Source organism: Heteronotia binoei, chromosome 1, assembly GCF_032191835.1.
Source record: "Heteronotia binoei isolate CCM8104 ecotype False Entrance Well chromosome 1, APGP_CSIRO_Hbin_v1, whole genome shotgun sequence".
Taxonomy (NCBI): Eukaryota; Metazoa; Chordata; class Lepidosauria; order Squamata; family Gekkonidae; genus Heteronotia; species Heteronotia binoei.
Window position 1 is genome coordinate 139,277,941 of NC_083223.1, and position 19,555 is coordinate 139,297,495.

The following is a 19,555-nucleotide window of genomic DNA, read 5'->3' on the forward strand; positions in this document are numbered from 1 at the left end:
TGTTCCTATCGTCTGTGGAAGTGGGGAGGAAAGAGGCGTTTTTTCCCCTGAATTTCTCGCTTTCCTTCCTCCCCCTTTTCCTTGCATGGAAAAGCGTTGGGGATTTTTTAAGAGGTGTGCTAAGTGCGGCAGCAAAATCGCCCCACCAGACGGCCACACTCTATGTTTACTCTGCCTCGGGGAGGCTCCCAGACTGGACTCATGTACCCATTGTGCCAGATTTTCGAAGCAAACTAAAAAAAATCGGGCGGCCCGTCTTGCAGCTGCGCTGATGGAACAGGCTTTGTCCCCTCGGAAGATGGCTGCTCTATCGGAGTGAGCCCACAAACAGTCGACATCGGAGTCGGTCGATACCGACAGACCCCCCCTCCGACGCCGATCGCCCTGCTAAGAGAGCGGGCTCGGCTTCTATGTCAGACTCCTCCACACCTGCAAAAAGGTCTAGAGAGGATAAAGGGGCTCCTTCGGAAGTGAAAAAGAGGAAGAAGGCGGATAAACTGAAACACAGCAAGACCGCTCCTCTCTCCTCACCAAAGTCACCATCGGACCCGACGGCTCTGATTGTCCAACCACTGAAGCTTTTCGCCTCATCAGGCCGTCGGTTAAGCCCACTGATTCTTGCTTCCATGTTGACACAGATTGCCATCTCGTCCGACTCCGACCGCGACCTGGACCTCGCACAGCGCTCCGGTGCGGAAGACAATCCCCCTGAGCTCATTCACATCAGAGCGGAAACCCCTTGGTCCCAAAGCCCTCAAGATCAATTTGGAAACCCTCATTGAGGCCAATCCCGAAGCCCTCATCGGGGTCGCTCCCGGAGTCCAAGAGGTAGATCCAGGAGCCCTAGACGAGATCGCTCCAGGAGCTCTCAACGAGACCGATCCCGAAGCCCTTGGCATTGACGTCACTCTCGGGAACCGGATAGAGACAGATCCCTGTACAGCCGTTCGCCTAGAGCAAGACCGAGCGAAGGCTCTCCACCTCGACGGGTACCACCTCCATTGCCATGGGATCAACGCCAATGGCAATATTTGTATGGCTTCTACCTGATGCCGTCGGTCTTTCCGTGGTTTCCCTCGTGTCAGGCTGAGTGAGACCAATACTCAGAAGCATCCTACAGATCTAGGACGTCCTACAGACCTCCGAAGCGAGCCCCATCCGCGTCGGTATCCAAACCCCCAGAGGAGGAACCCTTCAAGCAGAGGAAAGGTTCTCTGCACCCTCCGGCTCTGGAATGGGTTACACTACCGGAATCGGTTCCAGACCGACCATTACCACCCTCTGAACATTCAGAATCGCCTGCAGGTTCCCCGAGGTCAGTAGAAGGTTCGATACCAGAGGAGCAAGGAGCATCATCGTCTCCAGAGGAGCCATCACCTTCGTACAAAGTCACCGAGGAGCAACCTATCTCTCCTTCGGAGGACCTAAAGTCTTATGGGGACCTTGTAAAAAGAATGGCTCAGTCCCTATCCCTCCCCACAGTCCAGCCTCAACCCGTCGTCACAGACAATGTCTTTGACATTGTTCAAATGGACACATCCACAGCTATAGCTCTTCCACTAACCACAGTGATGTTGCACACAGCAAAAGCGTCATGGGACAAGCCTGCGTCCACGCCTATTTCGTCCCGCAGACTTGATCACGTGTATAGGATAGAAGAATCCACAGCGGACTTCCTCTTTAATCACCCAAAACCGAATTCAGAGGTGGTAGCATCTTCATCGAAAGCTAGGAAAACGCATGCTGCCCCTCCAGATAAGGAAGGCAAGAAACTGGACAACTTGGGAAGACGTGTCTACTCGGCGGGCTCTCTGGGATTGAAGGTGGCAAACTATTCAGCCTGCATGGGGCGATATCAATACGCGTTATGGGATCAACTGTCAACTATACTACCAGGTCTCCCAGAGCAGAGTAGGAATGCGATCAAGAAGATCCAAAAAGAAGGCATGTTATTGGCTAAACAGCAATTAAATTCAGCCAAGCACTCGGGCGACATAGGAGCAAAAACTCTTACAACAGCTATCACCTTAAGAAGACATTCATGGCTAAGGTCCACTGCACTGCAACCGGACACTCAAGCCTACATTAAGGATTTGCCCTTTGACGGGAACGTCTTATTTAGTGCCAACACGGACTCGGTGTTGCAAGAGATGGACAAAAGCATCAGGACCTCCAGGAATCTGGAGTTCCCATCTCATCCCGATCACAAAACAAACGCCCTTGGCCTAAACCGTGGAACAAGAAGTCATTCCCTAAACCAACAGGGGAGCAACAATGGAGGCCTAAGAGCACTACACCCTTCTCTAAGCCTCCTTACAACTCAAAATCCAAATACTCCCCGACCTCAGCACAATCATCTCGCCAAAAAGGGAACAGACAACCCAAGCAGGGGCTTTGACGGTCTTTTCCCCTGTTCCCCATCCTCCCCTTCGGCTTCGGACCATACCCGCCTTTTCCCCTTCTTCTAGGCATGGTCCAGAATAACTACAGACCAGTGGGTCCTATCGGTAATCCGGCGGGGTTATATGATAGAATTTCACCAGGAGCCAACAGTTCCAACATTCGTCTACAGCAGCCCTTCTCCCACTCTTCGAGAAGAGGTACACTCGCTCCTTCGCAAAAATGCCATAGAACCTGTCCCAACAAACCAAGAGGGACTAGGCTTTTATTCCTGTTATTTTGCAATCCCGAAACGGGACGGAGGCCTGCATCCGATCATGGACCTTCGAGGTCTAAATCTATTCATCCCAGACAACAAATTCAGGATGACCTCCTTGCCAAACATACTCCCTCTGCTAAACCAAGGAGATTGGATGGCCACGCTGGATTTACAGGACGCCTATTTTCATATAAGTATTTACCCATCCCACAGGAAATTTCTCAGATTTGCCATCGGGACTGCGCATTATCAGTATCGGGCCTTACCGTTCGGCCTCTCCACAGCCCCCCAGGTGTTTACAAAAACAATGGTGGTCATTGCAGCCCATTTGCGGTTACAGGGGATCACGCTATTCCCATACATAGACGACTGGCTTCTGGTTGCGGAGTCAAAATCTCGTCTACTACAGCATATCACCACCACCTTGGCCCTCTTGCAGGAGTTGGGACTGCAGGTAAACAGAAAGAAATCATGTCTTCAACCCTCTCAGAGGGTTCAGTTTATAGGAGCAATCCTAGATACTTGGTCGTGCAAGGCATTCCTACCAGAGAAGCATGTAGACGACATTATAAGCCTGGTACAGATTTTCCTACAAAACCAGACGATCACGGCCCTTCAGGTTCAACGCCTGTTGGGCCTAATGGCGTCCACCACATCAGTTCTGGTCTTCACCAGGTTCCACATGAGGATCCTTCAGTTATGGTTCCTCAAGCACTTCAGATGCCAAATAGATCCTCCCTCACGCAGGTTGTCCATTCCACAGGACGTTCTGGCTACCCTGGATTGGTGGCAGCAGAGGCATCACCCACTAGCAGCGGCTCCCTTCCACAAGCAACACCCGACAATAACCATAACCTCGGATGCATCCCTGTGGGGCTGGGGAGCGCATATGAATGGACTCTGTGTGGGAGACAGATGGCCCAGGTGCCATCTGCAGTATCACATAAACTTTTTAGAGCTACTAGCGATTCATCACGCCATCCTCTCCTTCCAGCCGTTACTTGCAAACCAAGCTGTGGCAATCCTGACAGACAATACCACGGCGTTGGCCTACATAAACCGGCAAGGGGGTACGGTGTCATGGAAGCTGTGTCTCCTAGCTCTGCGCATATGGGAAATTTGCAGAGAAATGAGCACGTCCCTAATGGCAACACATCTTCCTGGCGACCAGAATACATGTGCAGACTTCCTCAGTCGGGGGGGAGCCTCCCTCCACGAGTGGGAGCTCAACTGGGACTTTCTCCAACCCATCTTCCAGAGGTGGGGGACCCCGGAAATAGATGTGTTTGCCACCCGCAACAACAAGAAGTGCAGGCGCTTTTGTTGCCGGGGGGGGAGGAGACCCACTATCGTTGGGAGACGGCCTTCTGTTCTCCCTAAGAGGCGGAGGACATCTTGGGTGTTTCCCACCGTCCAATCAGGGAGGCAGGAATCTTAAAAAACTTTCCCTTCCTGTGGCTGTGGGAACCACCCTCCTTCCAGTTTATTTCCTGCCTCGACAGGGAGTAGCAGCGTTTAGGCTAGGTTCCTATCCTTTTTTCCATTACTTGCCTATCTCTTTAACAAAAAAAAAAGATATTTTTCTTCCTCTTCCTTACCTACCTTGTTGTATTGCCTTCTAAAACTATCTCTTCCAGAGTTTTTTCCCGTTTTTTCCGTCCTTCCTTCAGACTCTCTCAGACTCCTTTGCCTCCTTCCCCTCCCCCCGCTTTCTTCCAACGCTTCAGAAGCGGCGCGGCTGCGGCGCGGAGCTAAACTCAAGCCGCGGCTGCAGCGTGGAGTTAAACTCAAGCCGCGACAGCAGAGGAGAGGGAGAATGACGCGTCGGCCAAGAGACGCCTTCATGGACGACGGCCCGGTTCCTGACGCCTGGCGCGGAACCGAGAGACCCGCCTCCGGAGCTGGCATGACCTCCAGGCTTGCCTCGGCTACCGGCAACGTGCCCTATAGGGGCAAGAACTTAAAAGGCGAACGCAGGCGGCGCTGGTCTTCCCCAGCTACAGAGGAGGCTTCCTCGTCAGGGCTCTTCCCCAGTACCGGCGGCCATCTTGGGGAGCGCAAAAAGGCGGGAAACGGGGACAGACTGCAGCCCAGCAGCTCCCAGATGCAGGAACGTCCCGATGCCAACCTCCAGGCGGGAGACTTCGTTGTGGAGGATGCCCAGCCTGCACTGGAAGCCACACAGACCTGCCAGCCCCAGATGGGCTTGGGTAACGTACCCTTTATGGGACCCTCTTTTCTTTCTGAATTTTTTTAGTCCATAAGGCAGACGGTGGGGGCAGCAGTCAGGGCATCTGACCGTAGGAGGCCAAGGTCCCCCAGGTCCAGTTCCTCCTCAGGTCCCCTTCTCCAAAGAGGTCCAGAGGTAGCTCCAGCCACCGTAGGGCTTCAAAGAAACCACTTATCTGTGACCAGATGGAGAGCGAAAGATCCATATCTGAGGCTCGCTCCGTTGATTCCTATAGGGGAGATCGGGAGGAGGGCGAGTTCTTATCTGATGAGGAGATAGAGGACGTTACGGTTCCGGAACCCTCGTCACGCTTCTTCAAGGCAGAAGAGTTCCAACCTCTCTTCAACTGGAGTTCCAACCCCTCTTCCAACTGGAGAGCCAGTTTGGTGTAGTGGTTAAGTGTGCAGACTCTTATCTGGGAGAACCAGGTTTGATTCCCCATTCCTCCACTTGCACCTGCTGGAATGGCCTTGGGTCAGCCATAGCTCTGGCAGAGGTTGTCCTTGAAAGGGCAGCTGCTGTGAGAGCCCTCTCCAGCCCCACCCACCTCACAGGGTGTCTGTTGTGGGGGAGGAAGGTAAAGGAGATTGTGAGCCGCTCTGAGACTCTTCGGAGTGGAGGGCGGGATATAAATCCAATATCATCTTCTTCTTCTTCTTCTCTTGGCCAAAGTGCTGTCTGCCCTAGACCTCCAAGTATCCCCCGAGGAGCAGGAGCCTCCCCACCCGCTAGCCAACCCCAAAAACAAACCCAAGGGGAACACGGAGTTCTTCCCCAGATTCAGATCCTCTGACAAGGTTTTCCCCTTTCCCGAGTTCTTTGAGCGTCAGTTGAAGTCTTAATGGGCCAAGCCTAGTGCTAACAGGCAGGTACCCAATTCTATCAAGAAGCTCTATGAATTGCCAGACTTTGCTAACGATATGCTACAGGTACCGTTGGTGGATGCACCGATTGCAGCCTTGCAGTCACACGGCCTGTTAGCTGAGGATGGCCATGGCTCAGTGCGAGACAACTGGGACAAAAAGATAAATCTGGCTTTGAAGAGGAGCCATGAAGCTACAGCTCTGGCCATCAAAGCAGCTGCGGCTAACTCCATAGTTTCCAGAGCAGCGATCGTCTGGATAAGACGGCTAATTCAGCTACTGCCAGACGCGGATAAACGGGTCCTGGAAGGTACCAACAGACTCCTTAGGGCTTCCGAATTTTCAGCGGATGCCTCGTTGGATGCCCTTACGTTCTCCGCTAGAGCAATGGCATCAAACACCGTAGCGAGGAGGGGTCTATGGCTCCGGGCCTGGCTGGCAGACGTTCATTCCAAGTCTATTGTTTCAGCATACCCGTTTCAGGGAGAAAAACTATTTGGAGACACCCTGGATAAAATCCTGGTGGAGACACGAGATAAGAAAAAGGCCATGCCCAAGTATCTGAGACGCTCTGACAAAAGAGGCTTTGGGTCTAGTTCCTTTCGTGCCTCCGCCAGCTTCTCCAAACCAAAATAGGACTTTAGAAGATCAACCTGGGGACAGCCCAAACAGAGTTTCCGAAAGGGTTTCTCCAACTCCTGGTTCCAGAGGAATCAACCCGATAGGTCCGACAAATTCGAGAAAGGGCCCAAGCCCAACAAAGCATGACTGGAACTCTATCCCAGTGGGGGGCCGTCTGCTACACTTCCAGCAGACGTGGGCGGCCTCGAGGGTCGATGCTTGGACTTTGGAGATTGTTTCATGGGGTTACCCCATAGAGTTCAAAAGAGCACCTCGAGATCGTTTCATCGTGTCTCCTCTTTGCTCAAACCCAGAACGAAGAAGCATCACCCTCAAAGCAATTCAACACTTACTGGAAATTGCGGCAATAGAACCAGTCCCTCCATTGCAGAGATGTCAAGGCATCTATTCCATCTTCTTCACAGTGCCCAAGAAAAACAGGGACTGGAGAGCGATTCTAGACCTGAAATTTCTGAACAGGCATATAAAACTCCGTCACTTCAGGATGGAGTCCATCAGATCAATAACGGAAGCCCTGCACCATCAGGACTACATGTCATCTCTGGATCTAACAGAGGCCTATCTTCATATTCCAATCCTCCCGGCACATCGCACGTTTCTTCGCTTTTGTGTGAACGGGGCTCACTACCAATTCAGAGCCCTACCATTCGGCCTTGCGACGGCACCGCGGGTGTTCACCAAGGTGTTGGTGAACCTGATAGCAATCCTCAGACAGAGAGGGATACATGTACACCCTTATCTCGACGACCTGCTGATAAGATCTTCGTCGAGGAGGAGTGCGGAGCAGGACATTCTACACACCATGTCCTGCCTTCAGCAACACGGGTTCATAATCAACGTTCCCAAGAGTCATTTACGTCCATCCCAGAGGCTGCAACACCTGGGCATGGTCATCGACACAAACCTGAACTCTGTTTTTCTCCCAGGAGACAAGATACTGAGGACCAAGACGTTGGTGCATCAGATAGTGCGGGAGCCATCGTCGTCTCTCCAGACCCTGGCAAGACTTATGGGTCTTCTAGTTTCAAATCTAGAGGCACTTCAATGGGGTCGTTTTCACACCAGACAACTCCAGATGTTCTTGCGTCCTTTTCAGACCCAGATCATGGAGAAGCGCCCTATGTCTCTGACAGTTCCCAAGAAGGTCAAGGAGAGTCTCCTGTGGTGGACGAAGGACGACAACCTGCGTCAGGGGAGAACGTACCTCGTAGAGAAGGAAATACAGCTGTTTTCGGATGCCAGCCTATCAGGATGGAAGCGACCCTCAACGAGATACCTACCCAGGGCCAGTGGATGACCGACGAGGCGAGCCTTCCGATCAACCTTCTGGAATTCCGGGCCATTCGCCTGGCTCTTCTATACTTTCAGGACCAGGTGACTGGGAAGCATGTCCTGGTTCGAACGGACAATATCGCAGCCAAGGCTTACTTAAACAATCAAGGGGGGTCCAGGTCGAGTTCCCTTCTCAAGGAGGCCAGGAAGCTGTTCGAATGGGTGGAAACGCATCTGAAGTCTGTAAGAGCAGAACATATCAAAGGGACTTGCAATGTCAAGGCGGACTGGCTCAGCCGGGAGTGCATTCAATCGGGAGAGTGGTCTCTCAACAAGAGGCTTTTCTTAACGATAGCGGAGCGCTTAGGTCCGCCGGTGTTGGATCTCTTTGCGTCTTTTCAGAACCACCAGCTTCCTTGATTCTACATGAGATACTACCACTATCAAGCGGAGGCCACGGACGCGTTAACATCTCCCTGGCCGCAAGGTCTTCTATACGCCTTTCCTCCAATCCCGATCATTCCGAGGTTACTCAGAAGGATCAGACTGCTAAAGGCCGAGGTCATCCTGGTTGCTCCCTGGTGGCCTCGACATCACTGGTTCTCATCAATCCAACAGATGTCAATAGCGGAGCCACTTCACCTACCAATCTGCCCGGACATGCTGGTACAGGGTCTGGTGTGGCATCCTCATCCAGACTGGCTGAGATCGACCGCTTGGAGGTTGAACGGCGCTCTCTATTAGATCTTGGTTATGCAAGTGACGTGACGAATACCATCCTAGCGTCCAGAAAGAGCTCCACCATGCGAATGTACGATATGTCTTGGAAAGCCTTCCACAGGTGGTGTCGGAGAAAAGCCGTGGATCCGTTACATCCTTCTGTCCCCAAGATTCTTCAGTTTCTTCAGGACGGTCTTCATTCTGGGTTGAAACCAGCTACCCTCAAACGTCAGGTGGCGGCCTTGTCCTCGGTGCTCCAGCAGGTGGATGGCATGAACCTCTCATCTCACCCTCATATTCGACGTTTCCTTAGAGGAGCCTCCATGAGTTCTCCCCCGCAAGTGCATCGATTCCCTACCTGGAGATTGAACCTGGTACTCTCGGCCCTAACAGGCCCACCATTCGAGCCCTTAAGTTCTGTGCCTCTAAAGATGATGCGTATGAAGACCATCTTTCTAGTGGCAATAACATTGTCCAGAAGAGTGTCAGAGATCGGGGCCTTGTCAGTTAAACGGGAGCTGTGTCTGTTCCACAAGAACAAGGTAGTTCTCTATCCGGACCCTACCTTCCAACCAAAGGTTTCTTCTAGATTTCACCAAAGTCAAGAGATCAACTTGCCATCCTTCTGTCCGGATCCCAAGCATCCCAAGGAGCGCACATGGCATACCTTAGACGTGCGAAGAGCAATTAAAGTCTACCTTATCAGAACTGAATCTATTCGCAAATCAGACTCCATGTTCATTAATATAGCAGCACCCAGACTGGGGCAGAAGATGTCCAAGTCAGCAATTAGCTACGCCATTAAGCAGTGTATATCAGAGGCGTATAAGGCGTTACACCTTCAGGTACCACCGGGGATCACCGCACACTCGACCAGGAGTGCGGCTACCAATTCTGCCTTTAGCAGGAACGCCTCCATCGAGGAGGTGTGCAAGGCAGCTACGTGGTCATCTATCTCCACTTTTATCCGCCATTATAAGTTGAACGCATATGCATCGGCAGATGCAGCCTTTGGCAGGCGAATCCTGCAACATGTGCTGCCTGAGTAGGACGATCCCACCCTGAATAACATACTGCTATGGGAGCACCCAAGATGTCCTCCGCCTCTTAGGGAGAACAACCCTTGGCACTTACCGTGAGGGGTCCTTCTCCTAAGAGGACAGGAGGACATCTTGCCCTCCCCTTTTCTATCGCCCTACCTTGGGCAGCATCTATCTGTATATGTATCTGTATCTGGTTCTTTCCCCTGTAGCCTTCGTCTACAACTATTTTCTACCCTCTAATATAGGCTACCTGTAGTTTACCTGTTCTTATTTTAGTCCGTATGGGAGGCTGATGCCAAGTTTTTTACCAACCGCCAGTTAACTTACCTTTTCATAGCAGCGATAGTTGCAAGAGTTTTTTACTGCTTCTCGGAGTCACCCGAACTGGAAGGAGGGTGGTTCCCACAGCCACAGGAAGGGGAAGTTTTTTAAGATTCCTGCCTCCCTGATTGGACGGTGGGAAACACCCAAGATGTCCTCCTGTCCTCTTAGGAGAAGGACCCCTCACGGTAAGTGCCAAGGGTCGTTTCTGTGGAACCAGCGACATGTGTACCTGTTCCCTCCGATTCCACTGATTACCGGAGTAGTGCAGAAACTGTACAGGAAACATCTGAGAGGAGTTCTGGTCACCCCTTGGTGGCCCAGACAGCACTGGTTCTCCCTCATCCTTCGCCTATCCAAGGGAATCTTCTATCAGTTCCCGATGGTTCCAAATCTTCTGCTATCCCACCAGGGTTTAGTGGTCCACCACGATGTCCCGCATCTGAAGCTAACAGCGTGGAGGCTGCTGTGAGCTCGTTATCCCTGAGGGTTCAGCATGTCATCCTAAATAGCAGAAAGGAATCCACTAGGAAGTCCTACGCTTATAAGTGGGCACAGTTCGTACAATTTACGTCGGATACCTTGGGGGACCCGAGGGTAGCGGGTCTGCCCTTGATCTTGGACTTTTTACTTACTTTACTCGACAAGGGACTAGCAGTGTCATCCATACGGGTGTATTTAGCCACTATCTCTGCCAACCATGTTCAGATTGAAGGACATTCGGTCTTCACGCATCCTACTACGAAAAAGTTTCTGCGTGGGTTGATGAGGTTATATCCCTCTATTAGATGCCTGACTCCATCTTGGGATCTTCCTGGGGTTCTGAATGCCCTGATGGGGAGGCCTTTCGAACCCATGGCACCATGTTCCCTCCAATTGCTGGCGTGGAAAACAGCGTTCTTGGTGGCTATCACCTCAGCGCGGAGAGTGGGGGAACTCACAGCATTGAGGTGTGATGGCCCATAGCACCGTTTCAGTACCGAAGGAGTATGGCTGCGTCCAGACATTACTTTCCTGCCCAAGGTGGTCTCATCGTTCCACCTGAACACGGAGATTTGTTTATCGGTTTATTTTCCTAACCCGGCTACTGAGTCTGAGCGGAGGCTCCATGCTCTAGACGTTAAGCGGGCGCTTTCTTTTTACCTGCATCGTGTAGGGCCCTGTCGGAAGGACCCTAGGCTTTTTGTCTCGTACGCCCCAGCTTCGTTGGGCCGGAAGATCTCGTCTCAAAGACTTTCAAAGTGGATAACGGAGACGATAAAACTTTGTTACCTACTGAACAAGAGACCTCTTCCAGGGCCTACTTGAGCGCATTCTACAAGGGCAATGGCCACCTCTGCAGCTTTCATGAAAGGTGTGCCGTTGCAGGACATTTGCAAGGCTGCCACTTGGTCCTCCCCGCATACCTTCATCAGACACTATGCGCTGGACCTTCAGTGTTCGTCCGTGGGCCGTGCTGTTCTTCAGTCGCTTCCCTGCTGACAGACCGTGGCACCCTCCTCCAGGTAGGCTGTTAGCTTGCTATTCTCCCATCAGTGTGATGCACAGAGACCACAAAGAAGATAAACAGGCTTCTTACCTGTAACTGATGATCTTCGAGTGGTCATCTGTGCAGTCACACTACCCACCTTCCTTCCCCACTGCTGCCGGTCCGTTCTAGGGCTCATGCAGCGGTAAGAAGGAACTGGCGGGATGTCCGCTCCCGTCTCAGTGAGCATGCGCAGTGGGCTTCTGGGTATGCGCACTGGGACGTGGGCGCGGAAATCCGCAGCTTTGAAGTTTACCGATCATGATCGGCGTTGGCACCTTCTCCCATCAGTGTGACTGCACAGATGACCACTCGAAGATCATCAGTTACAGGTAAGAAACCTGTTTAAACCATGTTGCACGTTAAAAAAAATTATAGACATTGGCATATGTTGCCAAAGGCTTTCACGACCTGAATCCATTGGTTGTTGTAGATTTTCCAGACTGTGTGGCCATGGCCTTGGCATTGTGAGACCTGACGTTTCGCCAGCAACTGTGACTGGCATCCTCAGAGGTGTAATCCAAAAAACTGGAGTTCTCTCTGGGTCAAGCTGAGAAGAAGTTGGTAGGCAGGTAATTTAGACAGATGGGGTAGGGCTGAGTCATTGTGAGAGTTTCCTGGGCTGTGACATGCTAATGGTGGAGCTTACCTGAGGGGGTTCTTTTGTATATGGATTGGCTATAGAAATTCTAATCCTATCTGTGGTGCTGTTGTAAGCTGTATAGATATTGGCTTTGATCCAGCTGCAGGCAGCTAATTGTGTGGTGGTACTAACATCTGGTGGTACTGAATGAAAACACACACTCCATTGCATGCAGCCAGTTCAATGAGAGACAAGGGCATATATACACATTGGATATGCACAGGCAGAAGGCTGGTTCTATGTGTCTGTTTTTGTTGCTGGACAGGGCAAAGAAACTAACAAACAATCCAACCGCTACATATTTATGCCTCTGCTTCTGCCTCTTTTATTACTTTTTTAAAAACCTCTGAACAGACAAGGAAAACATTACTTCATTTATGAGATGATTTCTGATACTTAGTGCTTTTATGTCTTTGATTTGGTTTTTGAAGTCTGCAGATGGGTACCTTGCGAACAAATTGTCTGGATTGCCTAAATCGAACAAATGTGGTTCAGTCCTTCATAGCACTGCAGGTGAGTGATTCATTTGACATTGTGCATGAACACCTTTTAATCAAACCACACATTATGGGTAACATGAGAAAAGGCCACATTCTGAGCTTATTACTTGTGATCAGAATGTCGAAATTAGGGGCTAGCAACAAGCCTTCAATGGGGGTCTCTTCCTCCTCTTTTCTTTTCTTGTTCTAATTCAGGTTCTGCTCACTCAGCTCGAGAGTTTGGGATTGAATTCCAAACCTATAGTTGAACGTTTTGCAGAATCTTATAAGGCAATGTGGACCCTGAATGGACACAACCTCAGTAGAGTTTTTACAGGCAGCCGTGCCTTGGAAGGAAAAGCTAAGGTAAAGGAAAATGTGAGACTCGCTTATTTTCAGGAAGTTGTTGCTGTGAATGAAACTTGTAGTGTCAATCCTTTTGTTATACAGGTGGGGAAATTCAAGGATGGTGCTCGTTCAGTGTCACGGACTATCCAATCAAATTTTTTTGATGGTGTAAAACAGGAAGCCATCGACTTACTGCTTATGGGTGATTTTTGCAATGATGAGTGTGCAGATAAAGAGAGGATGCTCATGGATAACAGTGCATTGTTGGGTAAGCAAGGTGCAGAAATATCCCAGAGGGATCTTCTTGCAGAACGCTTTTAAGAGCAGTGTTGTAAGCACACACACATTCTAAATATATTTTGATGTCAGAATGTCAGAAATTTGTGTCTGTGTAGTCATAGAATCAGTCATGAAGTTGGGCTTTTAAAGGGGAAAAGTCTTGAGCTTTCAGTCAAAGTGCTTACATTCCCACCCTTAAGTGGCAAAAGTTTTGTTATCTGTGATTTAGAAGGCTCAGCAAGCATCATACCACATGTCTTACCTGTCAGTCATGAGCAGCACAATAAGGTTAATGGAGTAACAGTATTGTCTTGGCTGCCTGGGCTGCTGTCCTTGCTCTGAAACTCATGGGTAGAACTGGACAATATGGAAAAGATATGAATGCCTATGGGTAGAACTGGAAAATAGCCACTCCAGGAGTCAGGCAGGCAGGATGTACTCCCCTTTTTTATTTTGTGAGAGTGAAAGGCCTTGGTTTTCCACTCTCAGGGTTTGTTCTGAGGTGCACCTACATTCAAGTTGATGATTCCAGACATGTCTTGAAATATAAACCAAATTTATTAACTTAAGGAGTTGCAAAGCATAAATCACTCAGTCACAAGCAAACAAAAATAAAACAAATAAACCTCACTATTGCTATATAAAATCTGCCTGTCTGAAAACTTAAGGCCTTAATACCTTCAAGCATCTCTGCATGGCATTCTTTGGTCATCTGTTTTACCCATCTGACAGGATACAGGCCCTCTTCATGCCTAGCTGGTATAGTGTGGAAAAAGGGTAAAGAGTAGTTATCCAGTGCCAATTAAGAAACCATCTTTTTTGGCAACCAGTGTACTACCCAGCAACTCAGCAGCCAATCAGGGCCATCCAGTTAATTAGCGTCTGCTGTAAGAAGCAAACTAGGGAGGAGTGAGACTCTGTAGAACAATCTCCCAAGGTCTAATCTTCAAGGAACAGAAACTGCTCACAGGTGTTACTAATCATGAGAGGGAGCACTTCTAAACAGGCCAGAATCCCAACAATGCTTAGAGTTCTGAAAGTAGATCCAGTCACCTTATGAGAACCTGAAGCCTAAATTATCAAGTTTCTTACAGCAAAATACTGACCTCACTTTGTCTCTCTCTCTCTCTCCCTCCCCCTGTGGGCTTAGAAGGTTGTAACTTTGCTTGGGATGGCACTGCAATGTCAACTAAAAGAACGTGCAACATCGCATAGTTATATTAGTTTCCACCTCCATTTGACTGACTAGTGGCTCAATGAAATAGAGCACAAGGAGGACAGCTGTCAAATGATATTGCATTGCACATTTTGCCTGGGGAAGTGGAAGGAAATGAGTCCAGGCTACTGCATTTATTGGCACCTCTGTGTTCTCTGAATCTCTGATTTGCTCTTGGGATTTGGGGCAGCAGCGTGGATGGCTACAACAGCTGCCAGTACTGCTTCTACCAGGGACTCATCACCACAACTATCCACTAGGCATCTACAACTAGTGTTCATCCTGGGCAAGTGGCTAAAGGCTCATTCCAGCTGACCATGCTGGGAAACATTGGACTATCTTCTCCCCACTTCTGATGATCACACCACAGGATACCTTACCAATAGGAACACCCTTCCATAACACTAATTCAGTCATTAGGATTATCAATATGCTGTGTATGATATAGACTGTGACTTTATAGGATAATAATCTTTCACAATACTTGCTCTTTAATAATACACAACAAAACAAAACTGTATTCTCAGCAAAATGAACTATGGTGGCATTCTCACAGGTAGGACATTTCCTCAAATGCTGGCCACCATTTTTCATATATGCCTGCTTATGAATTGTGACCAGTGAAGGGAGATATTTGAGTATGGGCTGCAGTCTGAATTATTTTTTCCTTGTTTAGGCACAGGAGAAAGGATTTAATGAACATTATGACAATTTGGGGTCTGCATACATGATTTATGTTGACAATTTGGGGTCCACACAAATGATTTATGTTGATTCTTTTATTTCATGGCAGAAAATCCCCCTCTCCCCTTCTGTCTCTCAGTGACACCCTGCATTTTGAAAGCTATGTCAGAGCGTCAGTTTGAATTCACAAACTTCAAGAGAATTCGCGTTGCTATGGGGACATGGAATGTAAATGGAGGCAAACAATTTAAGAGCAATATCCTTGGTACAAGTGAATTAACAGATTGGTTACTGGATTCCCCTAAGCTCTCTGGAGTTTCAGAATTTCAGGGTAAGGAAAAGTAATGGATATGCACTGTACTTTATATGTCATCATCATGTATCTAATAGCAGTGTCAACCAAATTTTGGATACTTTGCATACTTGCAATAAATGGTGACTGGAGCTGTGAACAGGCAATACAGATCTTTCTATGAACCTGAAAAGGTTTGTAGAACAATGTGAAATCTAAAACAAAATACCTTGGGAGGTTTAAAAATCACAAAAATGATAAAAAGAGTGCCTGTAGCTTTAAGCAAGGGATTCCCTCAGTGGCTGTTGCTAGCAACCACAGCATTCCAAGGGTAGGTTTCAGTGATTAAAAGGCAGGGGGAGGGAGCAGGGCTCTTTTCAGGTCTTTTTGGCATTTGAGGGAGAACTTATTGGGGACAGGCTAGGGTTGCAGGTTCAGAAATTCCCAAAGATTTTGTGATGGAATTTGAGGAGGGGAGGGACCTCAGTCAAACAGAATGCCATAGGGCATGGGTGTTAAACATGCAGCCCAGGAGCTGAATCAGGCCCCCGAGCAACTGGCTGTCATCTGCTTCCTTCTCCCGCTCTCTTGCTTCCTTCTGCATCACAGTTTACTTTGTTAGGCTTGCACAGGAGCTACAGAGCAAAACCTCTATTTTCTCCATTGGCTGAGGCCGCTCCCTGGGGGAGGAATAGTTTGCTTTGCCAGGCTCTCTCAATTGCACAACAGAGCTACTGAGCCCAGCCTCTCCTCCTTCTATTGTCTGAGGCTCCTCCCCCTCCTGGTCCCCTGGGGAAGGAAGGAAAGAGCCAGAGCTTCCTTTGCCCAGTTCCTTGATCCCATGGGAAAGAAACAAAGAAAGCACCTTTAAGACCAATGAGTGCTAATAAAATCATAGAATTGGAAGGGACTCCAAGGGTCATCTAGTCCAACCCCCTGCACGGTGAAGGAAATTCACAAACACCTCCCCCTAAAAAACGTTTTAAGCATGTTTTATTTTAAGCTTTAAAAAAAATCTTTGTGTTTGTCTGTGTCCTATATAAAATTTATATCTCTGCTATCTGGCATTACGTTTTATGACACACCAGCCTGAAAAGGTCTCATTGATGTCAGATCTGGCCCTCATAACAAATAAGTTGGACATCCCTGCAAAAGTCCACTCTATAAAGCAGATATTTTCTTCATGGGAATAGATGTCTGTCTGTAGTTCAGTTGTAATTCTGGGAGATCTCTGTCCCATCTGGAGGTTGGCAACATTAGGCCTGGCAGGAACCTTTGGGTGCCTTGATACCACCTGATTTGCATGACTCAACTGGGCCTGGCTGCTTCCTGCTGCTGAACAGCAGCCACCCTACAAAAGCCAGTGTAGTGTAGCAATTAAAGCTTCAGAGTAGGGCCTGGGAGATGCAGGTTCAATTCCCCATCTTGCTGTCAGTTTTGGACAAGTCACATATGTTCAGCATAACCTATCTCCCAGGGTTGTTTTGTGGATAAAAAGGAGGAGAGGAAAATAATGTAAGCTGCTTTAGTCCTTACTCTGGAGAGAGGTGTGATGTAAATAAAGTTAACAAATAATAAAGTTGAAGACGGGAGGCGGCAGATAAAAGGTAGCTTGGCAAAAGGCTGAAACTTAGAAAATAAGGCAGGGGAAAGGGAGAGGTGGGCAGGATTGCCAATTCCAGGTTAGGAAATACCTAGAGATTTGGGACAGTGGAGCCTGGGGAGATGGGGTTTGCGGAGGGAAGGGATCTCAGAGGAGTATAATACTATAAACTCCATGCTTCAAAACAGCAATTTCCTCCGTGGGAACTGGGGCTTTGAATCCCTACTCTATTGTGGAAATTCACTGGGTGACCTTGGGCCAGTTATATATTCTCAGCCTAACCTACCTCACAGGGTTGTTGTGAGGATAATATGGAGGAGAGGAGAATGATGTAAGCAAGATATAAATGAATAATCTCACTGGAGAGGTAGATAAAAGGTAGATTGGTTGGTGGGTGTGAAGGAGAGAAGGAAGCAGGGAAAGGTGAGGACATGGGGGTTGCTAGAATGAGGGAAGGAAGAAATAATGTGCAGAGGGAATGCAGGGAAAAATGAAGTGCCTCCTGCAAATTGTTGCAGGTTCCTCCCTTTGCAAATAGGACCAATTTGGGTAGCACCATGCAACTGGGCCATCGTTTTCCTGGGGAAAGGCTTCAAGGGGGGAGGGAGAGAGGAAGGAAGGAAAACTGTAGATGGGGCAGATAAAGGTAGCAGACTTGTGGATGGAAATGAGAGAAGGAAGCACGAAAAGGGGAAGAGGCCTTGGGGGCTTTCAGGAAAGGGAAAGAGGATGTAATGAGGCTTTCAGTTTGCTTCTGTACTCAATTCTGGGTGCTGGTATTGACCTTTAAGTCCCTGTATGGCCTGGGACTGATATATTTTAAGGACCATCTTGTTCCCACTCACTCTGGTCATCCTCAGAGGCCCTGCTTTGGTTGTTCCCACCACCTGAGACTAGTCCAAGGTGGCTTAATCTAACCTAGTTGTGATAGTAAAATGGAGGAAAATAGAGTCATGGATGCTGCCTTGAGCTCCTTGGAGGAAGGGCAGAATAAAACCGTAGTAGATAAATATCTGTTCAAGGTATTTGGTGTGCACACATACTTCTTCAGTTACACTGAAAAGAAGTGTGCATGCACATGAAAGCTTATACCTTGAATCACATTTTGTTGGTCTCAAAGATCCCCCAGACTCAAACTTTGTTCTACTGCTTCAGATCAATGTGTCTATCCACTGTCTTTGCAGAATGCAAGCTTTGTTTAACTTGTACATTATATACATAGAACCAGACAGAGATGGGTTGAAATAATTTTACCATATTTTTGTTTTTATATTCATAAATGATTAGACAAAGTATAAAATCAATTTATATATTGGAGTTTGTTACCGTAGATGACCATTGTCCTGCTGACATATTTGCTGTGGGATTTGAAGAGATGGTGGAATTAAATGCTGGAAATATTGTGAATGCAAGGTATGTCCAACTGGAGTTGACAAACTGCATACTTGCCAGAACCCACTGAGGCAGCTGCATATAATGGTGTAGCAATATAAATAAACATTAATATTTTTTCACACATGAATTCTTATGGCACATTGACTGTATCACCAAGGAATAAATTGCACAAATGACCAGACCATCAGCAGGCAAGTGCTACGGTTATAGTTTCTGCCATTACCTAACATTATCAACTCAAACACAGTATGTTTCAACATACATTGTTCACATAGTTGGCTGAGAATCATGAAGTGCACAGTAATCACAATGTTCGTTCATGTGTGAGGCAGCGCATAGAAGGTCTGCTGAAAGGTTTTTTTTTAAGTGCTGTGAATTACTGTGATTTCATAACTTGCAAGACTTTATATTTGCACTGACAGAATGAAATGAAAATGTTCTTTTTCTGGAATCTCTATTGGAATGTGAACAATTGTCATCTAACCAGTATTGGGGAATATATAGGAATACTGGAATGGAACTCATTTTGTGCTGGTGGGTTTATAGAGTTAACCCTTGGGTATTCAAACACTGTATTACTATATTTATACCTATATCTATATAAATAGAGTGATATTTTGTCTATACTGATTTGGTAGGATTGGGTCAGAAATGCAGTTGGTTCAAAGGCTTAGAGAGAAAATTAATGACAGCTAATGATTAGTATGAATAAATACTTTATAGGAATAATCAGGTTTTTTGGTATTGTCAATTTATTTATATATTACATACAATATTTATATGCCTGCCTTTCTCTCAAGAATTTTAGTACCCAAGGTGGGGGAAAAATCATATTACAAAATGATAAATTTGATTAAAACATATAGAAAACACTAAAATATTAAAAATAAAGACCAAACTAGGTATTATACTTTTGGTGTGTTTGAAACTCTTTGTTTTTGTTCACGGAAGCAGTTTTAAAAGGGAGATTCAAAGCAGGGTTTGGAAAGAAGCTATTTATCTCTTTCCTTTCTTGCTGTTTTGCTTTCTTCCCCCATCCCACCCCTGCAGTATGCTTGTGGTGGTTAATGTGTATCTGGAACCCTGTGAGGGGAAAGAACTGCTTGGGAAAATGGCAGGGCAGGTAAACAGTACTCTTCCCCTTTTCCTGCTGCTTCTCTGTTCCCATCTTCTATTAAAGTTTTGGAGGTGACTTCATTAACAAATTGGTCTTCAGGCTTTTAAAACCTGTAACATTGACTTTGGCTGTAAATCAGGTAGTTATCTGCAATCAACAATTTTCAGCCAGGAAAAAGCAATTCTGATGGAATGAGCTCAAAAGCCTTACATGCAGCTAGA

At 47.8% G+C, this 19,555-nt stretch overlaps 1 protein-coding gene across 2 annotated transcripts in view; it reads left to right on the plus strand.

The window, feature by feature from the left end:
* SYNJ2 (synaptojanin 2) overlaps nt 1-19,555 on the plus strand; it is a 116,542-nt gene that overhangs the window by 54,189 nt on the left and 42,798 nt on the right. For both annotated transcript variants that reach the window (XM_060241396.1, XM_060241405.1), the window contains 5 exons: nt 12,353-12,434; nt 12,617-12,766; nt 12,851-13,016; nt 15,067-15,258; nt 18,154-18,235. In XM_060241396.1, the coding sequence (XP_060097379.1) occupies nt 12,353-12,434; nt 12,617-12,766; nt 12,851-13,016; nt 15,067-15,258; nt 18,154-18,235 (672 nt within the window). The remainder of the gene's footprint in view (nt 1-12,352; nt 12,435-12,616; nt 12,767-12,850; nt 13,017-15,066; nt 15,259-18,153; nt 18,236-19,555) is intronic.